The 12,567-nt window shown below is 43.0% G+C and overlaps 2 protein-coding genes across 2 annotated transcripts; both read right to left on the reverse strand.

Annotated features, from left to right (window-relative positions):
- Positions 1–1,203: 1,203 nt before the first annotated feature.
- Positions 1,204–5,562, reverse strand: LOC127512364 (mucin-2-like; the record flags this gene model as incomplete). Its single annotated transcript, XM_051893194.1, has 4 exons — positions 1,204–3,002; positions 3,273–3,798; positions 4,036–4,260; positions 4,468–5,562. Coding segments are annotated over 4 exons (3,645 nt in total), but the record flags the coding sequence as incomplete, so codon positions are not given.
- Positions 5,563–6,388: 826 nt separating this feature from the next.
- On the reverse strand, positions 6,389–10,716 carry LOC127512369 (mucin-2-like; the record flags this gene model as incomplete). The annotated part of the gene is made up of 4 exons (XM_051893208.1): positions 6,389–6,428; positions 6,476–8,069; positions 8,796–9,960; positions 10,081–10,716. Coding segments are annotated over 4 exons (3,435 nt in total), but the record flags the coding sequence as incomplete, so codon positions are not given.
- Between the last annotated feature and the right edge of the window lie 1,851 nt (positions 10,717–12,567).

Raw genomic sequence — 12,567 nt, forward strand, 5'->3', positions numbered from 1 at the left:
AAACTCCAGCTTTGCTCGCACGTTATGATTTGCAGTAGTTGTGAAGGAAGATGATGAAGTTGTGGTGACTGGTGAGAGTGTTGGTGTGGTTGTTTCAGTTGTTCTAACAGTTGTGCTCTCAGTTGTTGTGGCTGATGTTGATTCTGTTGTTGTGGCTGGTGTAGTTGTTTCAGTTGTACTCTCAGTTGTTGTGGCTGGTGTAGTTGTTTCAGTTGTACTAACAGTTGTGCTCTCATTTGTTGTGGCTGATGTTGATTCCGTTGTAGTGGCTGGTGTAGTTGTTTCAGCTGTACTAAGAGATGTGCTATCAGTTGTTGTGGCTGTTGAAGATTCTATTGTTGGTGGTGCTGGTGTAGTTGTTTCAGTTGTACTAACAGTTGTGCTCTCAGTTGCTGTGGCTGGTGTAGTTGTCTCAGTTGTACTAACAGCTGTGGTCTCAGTTGTTGTGGCTGGTGTAGTAGTTTCAGTTGTACTAACAGTTGTGCTCTCAGTTGTTGTGGCTGGTGTAGTTGTTTCAGTTGTACTAACAGTTGTGCTCTCAGTTGTTCTGGCTGGTGTAGTTGTTTCAGTTGTACTAATAGTTGTGCTCTCAGTTGTTGTGGCTGGCGTGGTTGTTTCAGTTGTACTAACAGTTGTGCTCTCAGTTGTTCTGGCTGGTGTAGTTGTTTCATTTGTGCTCTCAGTTGTTGTGGCTGGTGTAGTTGTTTCAGTTGTACTAACAGTTGTGCTCTCAGTAGTTGTGGCTGATGTTGATTCTGTTGTTGTGGCTGGTATAGTTGTCTCAGTTGTACTAACAGTTGTGCTCTCAGTTGTTGTGGCTGGTGTAGATGTTTCAGTTGTACTAACAGTTGTGCTCTCAGTTGTTGTGGCTGATGTTGATTTTGTTGTTGTGGTTGGTGTAGTTGTTTCAGTTGTACTAACAGTTGTGCTCTCAGTTGTTGTGGCTGGTGTAGTGGTTTCAGTTGTGCTAACAGTTGTGGTCTCAGTTGTTGTGGCTGGTGTGGTTGTTTCAGATGTACTAAGAGTTGTGCTCTCAGTTGTTGTGGCTGGTGTGGTTGTTTCAGTTGTACTAACAGTTGTGCTCTCAGTTGTTGTGGCTGATGTTGATTCTGTTGTTGTGGCTGGTGTAGTTGTTTCAGTTGTACTCTCAGTTGTTGTGGCTGGTGTAGTTGTTTCAGTTGTACTGACAGTTGTGCTCTCATTTGTTGTGGCTGATGTTGATTCCGTTGTAGTGGCTGGTGTAGTTGTTTCAGCTGTACTAAGAGATGTGCTATCAGTTGTTGTGGCTGTTGAAGATTCTATTGTTGGTGGTGCTGGTGTAGTTGTTTCAGTTGTACTAACAGTTGTGCTCTCAGTTGCTGTGGCTGGTGTAGTTGTCTCAGTTGTACTAACAGCTGTGGTCTCAGTTGTTGTGGCTGGTGTAGTAGTTTCAGTTGTACTAACAGTTGTGCTCTCAGTTGTTGTGGCTGGTGTAGTTGTTTCAGTTGTACTAACAGTTGTGCTCTCAGTTGTTCTGGCTGGTGTAGTTGTTTCAGTTGTACTAATAGTTGTGCTCTCAGTTGTTGTGGCTGGCGTGGTTGTTTCAGTTGTACTAACAGTTGTGCTTTCAGTTGTACTAACAGTTGTGCTCTCAGTTGTTCTGGCTGGTGTAGTTGTTTCATTTGTGCTCTCAGTTGTTGTGGCTGGTGTAGTTGTTTCAGTTGTACTAGCAGTTGTGCTCTCAGTAGTTGTGGCTGATGTTGATTCTGTTGTTGTGGCTGGTATAGTTGTCTCAGTTGTACTAACAGTTGTGCTCTCAGTTGTTGTGGCTGGTGTAGATGTTTCAGTTGTACTAACAGTTGTGCTCTCAGTTGTTGTGGCTGATGTTGATTCTGTTGTTGTTGTTGTGGTTGGTGTAGTTGTCTCAGTTGTATTAACAGTTGTGCTCACAGTTGTTGTGGCTGGTGTGGTTGTTTCAGTTGTACTAACAGTTGTGCTCTCAGTTGTTGTGGCTGATGTTGATTTTGTTGTTGTGGTTGGTGTAGTTGTTTCAGTTGTACTAACAGTTGTGCTCTCAGTTGTTGTGGCTGGTGTAGTGGTTTCAGTTGTGCTAACAGTTGTGGTCTCAGTTGTTGTGGCTGGTGTGGTTGTTTCAGATGTACTAAGAGTTGTGCTCTCAGTTGTTGTGGCTGGTGTAGTTGTCTCGGTTGTACTAACAGTTGTGGTCTCAGTTGTTGTGGTTGGTGTAGTTGTTTCAGTTGTGCTCTCAGTTGTTGTGGCTGGTGTAGTTGTCTCAGTTGAACTAACAGTTGTGCTCTCAGTTGTGGTTGGTGTAGTTGTCTCAGTTGTACTAACAGTTGTGCTCTCAATTGTTGTGGCTGATGTTGATTCTGTTGTTGTTGTTGTGGTTGGTGTAGTTGTCTCAGTTGTATTAACAGTTGTGCTCTCAGTTGTTGTGGCTGGTGTGGTTGTTTCAGTTGTACTAACAGTTGTGCTCTGAGTTGTTGTCGCTGGTGTAGTTGTACTAACAGTTGTGCTCTCAGTTGTTGTGGCTGATGTTGATTCTGTTGTTATGGTTGGTGTAGTTGTTTCAGTTGTACTAACAGTTGTGCTCTCAGTTGTTGTGGCTGGTGTGGTTGTTTCAGTTGTACTAACAGTTGTGCTCTCAGTTGTTGTGGCTGGTGTAGTTGTCTCGGTTGTACTAATAGTTGTGGTCTCAGTTGTTGTGGTTGGTGTAGTTGTTTCAGTTGTAATAACAGTTGTGCTCTCAGTTGTTGTGGCTGGTGTAGTTGTCTCAGTTGAACTAACAGTTGTGCTCTCAGTTGTGGCTGGTGTAGTTGTTTCAGTTGTACTAACAGTTGTGCTCAAAGTTGTTGTGGCTGATATTGATTCTGTTGTTGTGGTTGGTGTAGTTGTCTCAGTTGTACTAACAGTTGTGCTCTCAGTTGTTGTGGCTGGTGTAGTTGTTTCAGTTGTACTAACAGTTGTGCTCTCAGTTGTTGTGGCTGATGTTGATTCTGTTGTTGTTGTTGTTGTTGTTGTGGTTGGTGTAGTTGTCTCAGTTGTACTAACAGTTGTGCTCTCAGTTGTTGTGGCTGGTGTAGTTGTCTCGGTTGTACTAACAGTTGTGGTCTCAGTTGTTGTGGCTGGTGTAGTTGTTTCAGTTGTACTAAGAGTTGTGCTCTCAGTTGTTGTGGCTAGTGTGGTTGTTTCAGTTGTACTAACAGTTGTGCTCTCAGTTGTTGTGGCTGATGTTGATTCTGTTGTTGTAGTTGGTATAGTTGTTTCAGTTGTACTAACAGTTGTGCTCTCAGTTGTTGTGTCTGGTGTAGTTTCAGTTGTACTAACAGTAGTGCTCTGAGTTGTTGTGGCTGATGTTGGTTCTGTTGTTGTGGTTGGTGTAGTTGTCTCAGTTGTACTAACAGTTGTGCTCTCAGTTGTTGTGGCTGATGTTGATTCTGTTGTTGTGGTTGGTGTAGTTGTCTCAGTTGTACTAACAGTTGTGCTCTCAATTGTTGTGGCTGATGTTGATTCTGTTGTTGTGGTTGGTGTAGTTGTCTCAGTTGTACTAACAGTTGTGCTCTCAGTTGTTGTGGCTGGTGTGGTTGTTTCAGTTGTACTAACAGTTGTGCTCTCAGTTGTTGTCGCTGGTGTAGTTGTACTAACAGTTGTGCTCTCAGTTGTTGTGGCTGATGTTGGTTCTGTTGTTGTGGTTGGTGTAGTTGTCTCAGTTGTACTAACAGTTGTGATCTCAGTTGTTGTGGCAGGTGTAGTTGTCTCAGTTGTACTAAAAGTTGTGATCTCAGTTGTTGTGGCTGGTGTAGTTGTTTCAGTTGTACTGACAGTTGTGCTCTCAGTTTTTGTGTCTGGTGTGGTTGTTTCAGTTGTACTAACAGTTGTGCTCTCAGTTGTCATGGCTGTTGCAGATTCTGTTATTATTGGTGCTGGTGTAGATGTTTCAGATGTACTAACAGTTGTGCTCTCAGTTTTTGTTGATGTTGAAGATTCTGTTGTTGTTGTTGGTGGTGCTGGTGTAGTTGTCTCAGTTGTAGTAACAGTTGTCCTCTCAGTTGTTGTGGCTGGTGTAGTTGTTTCAGTTGTACTAACAGTTGTTGTGGCTGAGGTTGATTCTGTTGTTGTGGTTGGTGTAGTTGTTTCAGTTGTACTAACAGTTGTGCTCTCAGTTGTTCTGGCTGGTGTAGTTGTTTCAGTTGTACTAATAGTTGTGCTCTCAGTTGTTGTGGCTGGCGTGGTTGTTTCAGTTGTACTAACAGTTGTGCTCTCAGTTGTTCTGGCTGGTGTAGTTGTTTCATTTGTGCTCTCAGTTGTTGTGGCTGGTGTAGTTGTTTCAGTTGTACTAACAGTGGTGCTCTCAGTAGTTGTGGCTGATGTTGATTCTGTTGTTGTGGCTGGTATAGTTGTCTCAGTTGTACTAACAGTTGTGCTCTCAGTTGTTGTGGCTGGTGTAGATGTTTCAGTTGTACTAACAGTTGTGCTCTCAGTTGTTGTGGCTGATGTTGATTCTGTTGTTGTTGTTGTGGTTGGTGTAGTTGTCTCAGTTGTATTTACAGTTGTGCTCTCAGTTGTTGTGGCTGGTGTGGTTGTTTCAGTTGTACTAACAGTTGTGCTCTCAGTTGTTGTGGCTGGTGTAGTTGTACTAACAGTTGTGCTCTCAGTTGTTGTGGCTGATGTTGATTCTGTTGTTGTGGTTGGTGTGGTTGTTTCAGTTGTACTAACAGTTGTGCTCTCAGTTGTTGTGGCTGGTGTAGTTGTCTCGGTTGTACTAACAGTTGTGGTCTCAGTTGTTGTGGTTGGTGTAGTTGTTTCAGTTGTTCTCTCAGTTGTTGTGGCTGGTGTAGTTATTTCAGTTGAACTAACAGTTGTGCTCTCAGTTGTGGTTAGTGTAGTTGTCTCAGTTGTACTAACAGTTGTGCTCTCAATTGTTGTGGCTGATGTTGATTCTGTTGTTGTTGTTGTGGTTGGTGTAGTTGTCTCAGTTGTATTAACAGTTGTGCTCTCAGTTGTTGTGGCTGGTGTGGTTGTTTCAGTTGTACTAACAGTTGTGCTCTGAGTTGTTGTCGCTGGTGTAGTTGTACTAACAGTTGTGCTCTCAGTTGTTGTGGCTGATGTTGATTCTGTTGTTGTGGTTGGTGTAGTTGTTTCAGTTGTACTAACAGTTGTGCTCTCAGTTGTTGTGGCTGGTGTAGTGGTTTCAGTTGTACTAAGAGTTGTGCTCTCAGTTGTTGTGGCTGGTGTGGTTGTTTCAGTTGTACTAACAGTTGTGCTCTCAGTTGTTGTGGCTGGTGTAGTTGTCTCGGTTGTACTAACAGTTGTGGTCTCAGTTGTTGTGGTTGGTGTAGTTGTTTCAGTTGTAATAACAGTTGTGCTCTCAGTTGTTGTGGCTGGTGTAGTTGTCTCAGTTGAACTAACAGTTGTGCTCTCAGTTGTGGCTGGTGTAGTTGTTTCAGTTGTACTAACAGTTGTGCTCTCAGTTGTTGTGGCTGATGTTGATTCTGTTGTTGTTGTTGTTGTTGTTGTGGTTGGTGTAGTTGTCTCAGTTGTACTAACAGTTGTGCTCTCAGTTGTTGTGGCTGGTGTAGTTGTCTCGGTTGTACTAACAGTTGTGGTCTCAGTTGTTGTGGCTGGTGTAGTTGTTTCAGTTGTACTAAGAGTTGTGCTCTCAGTTGTTGTGGCTAGTGTGGTTGTTTCAGTTGTACTAACAGTTGTGCTCTCAGTTGTTGTGGCTGATGTTGATTCTGTTGTTGTAGTTGGTATAGTTGTTTCAGTTGTACTAACAGTTGTGCTCTCAGTTGTTGTGTCTGGTGTAGTTTCAGTTGTACTAACAGTAGTGCTCTGAGTTGTTGTGGCTGATGTTGGTTCTGTTGTTGTGGTTGGTGTAGTTGTCTCAGTTGTACTAACAGTTGTGCTCTCAGTTGTTGTGGCTGATGTTGATTCTGTTGTTGTGGTTGGTGTAGTTGTCTCAGTTGTACTAACAGTTGTGCTCTCAATTGTTGTGGCTGATGTTGATTCTGTTGTTGTGGTTGGTGTAGTTGTCTCAGTTGTACTAACAGTTGTGCTCTCAGTTGTTGTGGCTGGTGTGGTTGTTTCAGTTGTACTAACAGTTGTGCTCTCAGTTGTTGTGGCTGGTGTGGTTGTTTCAGTTGTACTAACAGTTGTGCTCTCAGTTGTTGTGGCTGATGTTGGTTCTGTTGTTGTGGTTGGTGTAGTTGTCTCAGTTGTACTAACAGTTGTGATCTCAGTTGTTGTGGCAGGTGTAGTTGTCTCAGTTGTACTAACAGTTGTGATCTCAGTTGTTGTGGCTGGTGTAGTTGTTTCAGTTGTACTGACAGTTGTGCTCTCAGTTTTTGTGTCTGGTGTGGTTGTTTCAGTTGTACTAACAGTTGTGCTCTCAGTTGTCATGGCTGTTGCAGATTCTGTTATTATTGGTGCTGGTGTAGATGTTTCAGATGTACTAACAGTTGTGCTCTCAGTTTTTTTTGATGTTGAAGATTCTGTTGTTGTTGTTGGTGGTGCTGGTGTAGTTGTCTCAGTTGTAGTAACAGTTGTCCTCTCAGTTGTTGTGGCTGGTGTAGTTGTTTCAGTTGTACTAACAGTTGTTGTGGCTGAGGTTGATTCTGTTGTTGTGGTTGGTGTAGTTGTTTCAGTTGTACTAACAGTTGTGCTCTCAGTTGTTCTGGCTGGTGTAGTTGTTTCAGTTGTACTAATAGTTGTGCTCTCAGTTGTTGTGGCTGGCGTGGTTGTTTCAGTTGTACTAACAGTTGTGCTCTCAGTTGTTCTGGCTGGTGTAGTTGTTTCATTTGTGCTCTCAGTTGTTGTGGCTGGTGTAGTTGTTTCAGTTGTACTAACAGTTGTGCTCTCAGTAGTTGTGGCTGATGTTGATTCTGTTGTTGTGGCTGGTATAGTTGTCTCAGTTGTACTAACAGTTGTGCTCTCAGTTGTTGTGGCTGGTGTAGATGTTTCAGTTGTACTAACAGTTGTGCTCTCAGTTGTTGTGGCTGATGTTGATTCTGTTGTTGTTGTTGTGGTTGGTGTAGTTGTCTCAGTTGTATTTACAGTTGTGCTCTCAGTTGTTGTGGCTGGTGTGGTTGTTTCAGTTGTACTAACAGTTGATCTCTCTGTTGTTGTGGCTGGTGTAGTTGTACTAACAGTTGTGCTCTCAGTTGTTGTGGCTGATGTTGATTCTGTTGATTCTGTTGTTGTGGTTGGTGTAGTTGTTTCAGTTGTACTAACAGTTGTGCTCTCAGTTGTTGTGGCTGGTGTGGTTGTTTCAGTTGTACTAACAGTTGTGGTCTCAGTTGTTGTGGTTGGTGTAGTTGTTTCAGTTGTGCTCTCAGTTGTTGTGGCTGGTGTAGTTATTTCAGTTGTAATAACAGTTGTGCTCTCAGTTGTGGCTGGTGTAGTTGTTTCAGTTGTACTAACAGTTGTGCTTTCAGTTGTTGTGGCTGGTGTGGTTGTTTCAGTTGTACTAACAGTTGTGCTCTCAGTTGCTGTGGCTGGTGTAGTTGTCTCAGTTGTACTAACAGCTGTGGTCTCAGTTGTTGTGGCTGGTGTAGTAGTTTCAGTTGTACTAACAGTTGTGCTCTCAGTTGTTGTGGCTGGTGTAGTTGTTTCAGTTGTACTAACAGTTGTGCTCTCAGTTGTTCTGGCTGGTGTAGTTGTTTCAGTTGTACTAATAGTTGTGCTCTCAGTTGTTGTGGCTGGCGTGGTTGTTTCAGTTGTACTAACAGTTGTGCTTTCAGTTGTACTAACAGTTGTGCTCTCAGTTGTTCTGGCTGGTGTAGTTGTTTCATTTGTGCTCTCAGTTGTTGTGGCTGGTGTAGTTGTTTCAGTTGTACTAGCAGTTGTGCTCTCAGTAGTTGTGGCTGATGTTGATTCTGTTGTTGTGGCTGGTATAGTTGTCTCAGTTGTACTAACAGTTGTGCTCTCAGTTGTTGTGGCTGGTGTAGATGTTTCAGTTGTACTAACAGTTGTGCTCTCAGTTGTTGTGGCTGATGTTGATTCTGTTGTTGTTGTTGTGGTTGGTGTAGTTGTCTCAGTTGTATTAACAGTTGTGCTCACAGTTGTTGTGGCTGGTGTGGTTGTTTCAGTTGTACTAACAGTTGTGCTCTCAGTTGTTGTGGCTGATGTTGATTTTGTTGTTGTGGTTGGTGTAGTTGTTTCAGTTGTACTAACAGTTGTGCTCTCAGTTGTTGTGGCTGGTGTAGTGGTTTCAGTTGTGCTAACAGTTGTGGTCTCAGTTGTTGTGGCTGGTGTGGTTGTTTCAGATGTACTAAGAGTTGTGCTCTCAGTTGTTGTGGCTGGTGTAGTTGTCTCGGTTGTACTAACAGTTGTGGTCTCAGTTGTTGTGGTTGGTGTAGTTGTTTCAGTTGTGCTCTCAGTTGTTGTGGCTGGTGTAGTTGTCTCAGTTGAACTAACAGTTGTGCTCTCAGTTGTGGTTGGTGTAGTTGTCTCAGTTGTACTAACAGTTGTGCTCTCAATTGTTGTGGCTGATGTTGATTCTGTTGTTGTTGTTGTGGTTGGTGTAGTTGTCTCAGTTGTATTAACAGTTGTGCTCTCAGTTGTTGTGGCTGGTGTGGTTGTTTCAGTTGTACTAACAGTTGTGCTCTGAGTTGTTGTCGCTGGTGTAGTTGTACTAACAGTTGTGCTCTCAGTTGTTGTGGCTGATGTTGATTCTGTTGTTATGGTTGGTGTAGTTGTTTCAGTTGTACTAACAGTTGTGCTCTCAGTTGTTGTGGCTGGTGTGGTTGTTTCAGTTGTACTAACAGTTGTGCTCTCAGTTGTTGTGGCTGGTGTAGTTGTCTCGGTTGTACTAATAGTTGTGGTCTCAGTTGTTGTGGTTGGTGTAGTTGTTTCAGTTGTAATAACAGTTGTGCTCTCAGTTGTTGTGGCTGGTGTAGTTGTCTCAGTTGAACTAACAGTTGTGCTCTCAGTTGTGGCTGGTGTAGTTGTTTCAGTTGTACTAACAGTTGTGCTCAAAGTTGTTGTGGCTGATATTGATTCTGTTGTTGTGGTTGGTGTAGTTGTCTCAGTTGTACTAACAGTTGTGCTCTCAGTTGTTGTGGCTGGTGTAGTTGTTTCAGTTGTACTAACAGTTGTGCTCTCAGTTGTTGTGGCTGATGTTGATTCTGTTGTTGTTGTTGTTGTTGTTGTGGTTGGTGTAGTTGTCTCAGTTGTACTAACAGTTGTGCTCTCAGTTGTTGTGGCTGGTGTAGTTGTCTCGGTTGTACTAACAGTTGTGGTCTCAGTTGTTGTGGCTGGTGTAGTTGTTTCAGTTGTACTAAGAGTTGTGCTCTCAGTTGTTGTGGCTAGTGTGGTTGTTTCAGTTGTACTAACAGTTGTGCTCTCAGTTGTTGTGGCTGATGTTGATTCTGTTGTTGTAGTTGGTATAGTTGTTTCAGTTGTACTAACAGTTGTGCTCTCAGTTGTTGTGTCTGGTGTAGTTTCAGTTGTACTAACAGTAGTGCTCTGAGTTGTTGTGGCTGATGTTGGTTCTGTTGTTGTGGTTGGTGTAGTTGTCTCAGTTGTACTAACAGTTGTGCTCTCAGTTGTTGTGGCTGATGTTGATTCTGTTGTTGTGGTTGGTGTAGTTGTCTCAGTTGTACTAACAGTTGTGCTCTCAATTGTTGTGGCTGATGTTGATTCTGTTGTTGTGGTTGGTGTAGTTGTCTCAGTTGTACTAACAGTTGTGCTCTCAGTTGTTGTGGCTGGTGTGGTTGTTTCAGTTGTACTAACAGTTGTGCTCTCAGTTGTTGTCGCTGGTGTAGTTGTACTAACAGTTGTGCTCTCAGTTGTTGTGGCTGATGTTGGTTCTGTTGTTGTGGTTGGTGTAGTTGTCTCAGTTGTACTAACAGTTGTGATCTCAGTTGTTGTGGCAGGTGTAGTTGTCTCAGTTGTACTAAAAGTTGTGATCTCAGTTGTTGTGGCTGGTGTAGTTGTTTCAGTTGTACTGACAGTTGTGCTCTCAGTTTTTGTGTCTGGTGTGGTTGTTTCAGTTGTACTAACAGTTGTGCTCTCAGTTGTCATGGCTGTTGCAGATTCTGTTATTATTGGTGCTGGTGTAGATGTTTCAGATGTACTAACAGTTGTGCTCTCAGTTTTTGTTGATGTTGAAGATTCTGTTGTTGTTGTTGGTGGTGCTGGTGTAGTTGTCTCAGTTGTAGTAACAGTTGTCCTCTCAGTTGTTGTGGCTGGTGTAGTTGTTTCAGTTGTACTAACAGTTGTTGTGGCTGAGGTTGATTCTGTTGTTGTGGTTGGTGTAGTTGTTTCAGTTGTACTAACAGTTGTGCTCTCAGTTGTTCTGGCTGGTGTAGTTGTTTCAGTTGTACTAATAGTTGTGCTCTCAGTTGTTGTGGCTGGCGTGGTTGTTTCAGTTGTACTAACAGTTGTGCTCTCAGTTGTTCTGGCTGGTGTAGTTGTTTCATTTGTGCTCTCAGTTGTTGTGGCTGGTGTAGTTGTTTCAGTTGTACTAACAGTGGTGCTCTCAGTAGTTGTGGCTGATGTTGATTCTGTTGTTGTGGCTGGTATAGTTGTCTCAGTTGTACTAACAGTTGTGCTCTCAGTTGTTGTGGCTGGTGTAGATGTTTCAGTTGTACTAACAGTTGTGCTCTCAGTTGTTGTGGCTGATGTTGATTCTGTTGTTGTTGTTGTGGTTGGTGTAGTTGTCTCAGTTGTATTTACAGTTGTGCTCTCAGTTGTTGTGGCTGGTGTGGTTGTTTCAGTTGTACTAACAGTTGTGCTCTCAGTTGTTGTGGCTGGTGTAGTTGTACTAACAGTTGTGCTCTCAGTTGTTGTGGCTGATGTTGATTCTGTTGTTGTGGTTGGTGTGGTTGTTTCAGTTGTACTAACAGTTGTGCTCTCAGTTGTTGTGGCTGGTGTAGTTGTCTCGGTTGTACTAACAGTTGTGGTCTCAGTTGTTGTGGTTGGTGTAGTTGTTTCAGTTGTTCTCTCAGTTGTTGTGGCTGGTGTAGTTATTTCAGTTGAACTAACAGTTGTGCTCTCAGTTGTGGTTAGTGTAGTTGTCTCAGTTGTACTAACAGTTGTGCTCTCAATTGTTGTGGCTGATGTTGATTCTGTTGTTGTTGTTGTGGTTGGTGTAGTTGTCTCAGTTGTATTAACAGTTGTGCTCTCAGTTGTTGTGGCTGGTGTGGTTGTTTCAGTTGTACTAACAGTTGTGCTCTGAGTTGTTGTCGCTGGTGTAGTTGTACTAACAGTTGTGCTCTCAGTTGTTGTGGCTGATGTTGATTCTGTTGTTGTGGTTGGTGTAGTTGTTTCAGTTGTACTAACAGTTGTGCTCTCAGTTGTTGTGGCTGGTGTAGTGGTTTCAGTTGTACTAAGAGTTGTGCTCTCAGTTGTTGTGGCTGGTGTGGTTGTTTCAGTTGTACTAACAGTTGTGCTCTCAGTTGTTGTGGCTGGTGTAGTTGTCTCGGTTGTACTAACAGTTGTGGTCTCAGTTGTTGTGGTTGGTGTAGTTGTTTCAGTTGTAATAACAGTTGTGCTCTCAGTTGTTGTGGCTGGTGTAGTTGTCTCAGTTGAACTAACAGTTGTGCTCTCAGTTGTGGCTGGTGTAGTTGTTTCAGTTGTACTAACAGTTGTGCTCTCAGTTGTTGTGGCTGATGTTGATTCTGTTGTTGTTGTTGTTGTTGTTGTGGTTGGTGTAGTTGTCTCAGTTGTACTAACAGTTGTGCTCTCAGTTGTTGTGGCTGGTGTAGTTGTCTCGGTTGTACTAACAGTTGTGGTCTCAGTTGTTGTGGCTGGTGTAGTTGTTTCAGTTGTACTAAGAGTTGTGCTCTCAGTTGTTGTGGCTAGTGTGGTTGTTTCAGTTGTACTAACAGTTGTGCTCTCAGTTGTTGTGGCTGATGTTGATTCTGTTGTTGTAGTTGGTATAGTTGTTTCAGTTGTACTAACAGTTGTGCTCTCAGTTGTTGTGTCTGGTGTAGTTTCAGTTGTACTAACAGTAGTGCTCTGAGTTGTTGTGGCTGATGTTGGTTCTGTTGTTGTGGTTGGTGTAGTTGTCTCAGTTGTACTAACAGTTGTGCTCTCAGTTGTTGTGGCTGATGTTGATTCTGTTGTTGTGGTTGGTGTAGTTGTCTCAGTTGTACTAACAGTTGTGCTCTCAATTGTTGTGGCTGATGTTGATTCTGTTGTTGTGGTTGGTGTAGTTGTCTCAGTTGTACTAACAGTTGTGCTCTCAGTTGTTGTGGCTGGTGTGGTTGTTTCAGTTGTACTAACAGTTGTGCTCTCAGTTGTTGTGGCTGGTGTGGTTGTTTCAGTTGTACTAACAGTTGTGCTCTCAGTTGTTGTGGCTGATGTTGGTTCTGTTGTTGTGGTTGGTGTAGTTGTCTCAGTTGTACTAACAGTTGTGATCTCAGTTGTTGTGGCAGGTGTAGTTGTCTCAGTTGTACTAACAGTTGTGATCTCAGTTGTTGTGGCTGGTGTAGTTGTTTCAGTTGTACTGACAGTTGTGCTCTCAGTTTTTGTGTCTGGTGTGGTTGTTTCAGTTGTACTAACAGTTGTGCTCTCAGTTGTCATGGCTGTTGCAGATTCTGTTATTATTGGTGCTGGTGTAGA

Source organism: Ctenopharyngodon idella, chromosome 1 (assembly GCF_019924925.1).
Source record: "Ctenopharyngodon idella isolate HZGC_01 chromosome 1, HZGC01, whole genome shotgun sequence".
Classification (NCBI taxonomy): domain Eukaryota; kingdom Metazoa; phylum Chordata; class Actinopteri; order Cypriniformes; family Xenocyprididae; genus Ctenopharyngodon; species Ctenopharyngodon idella.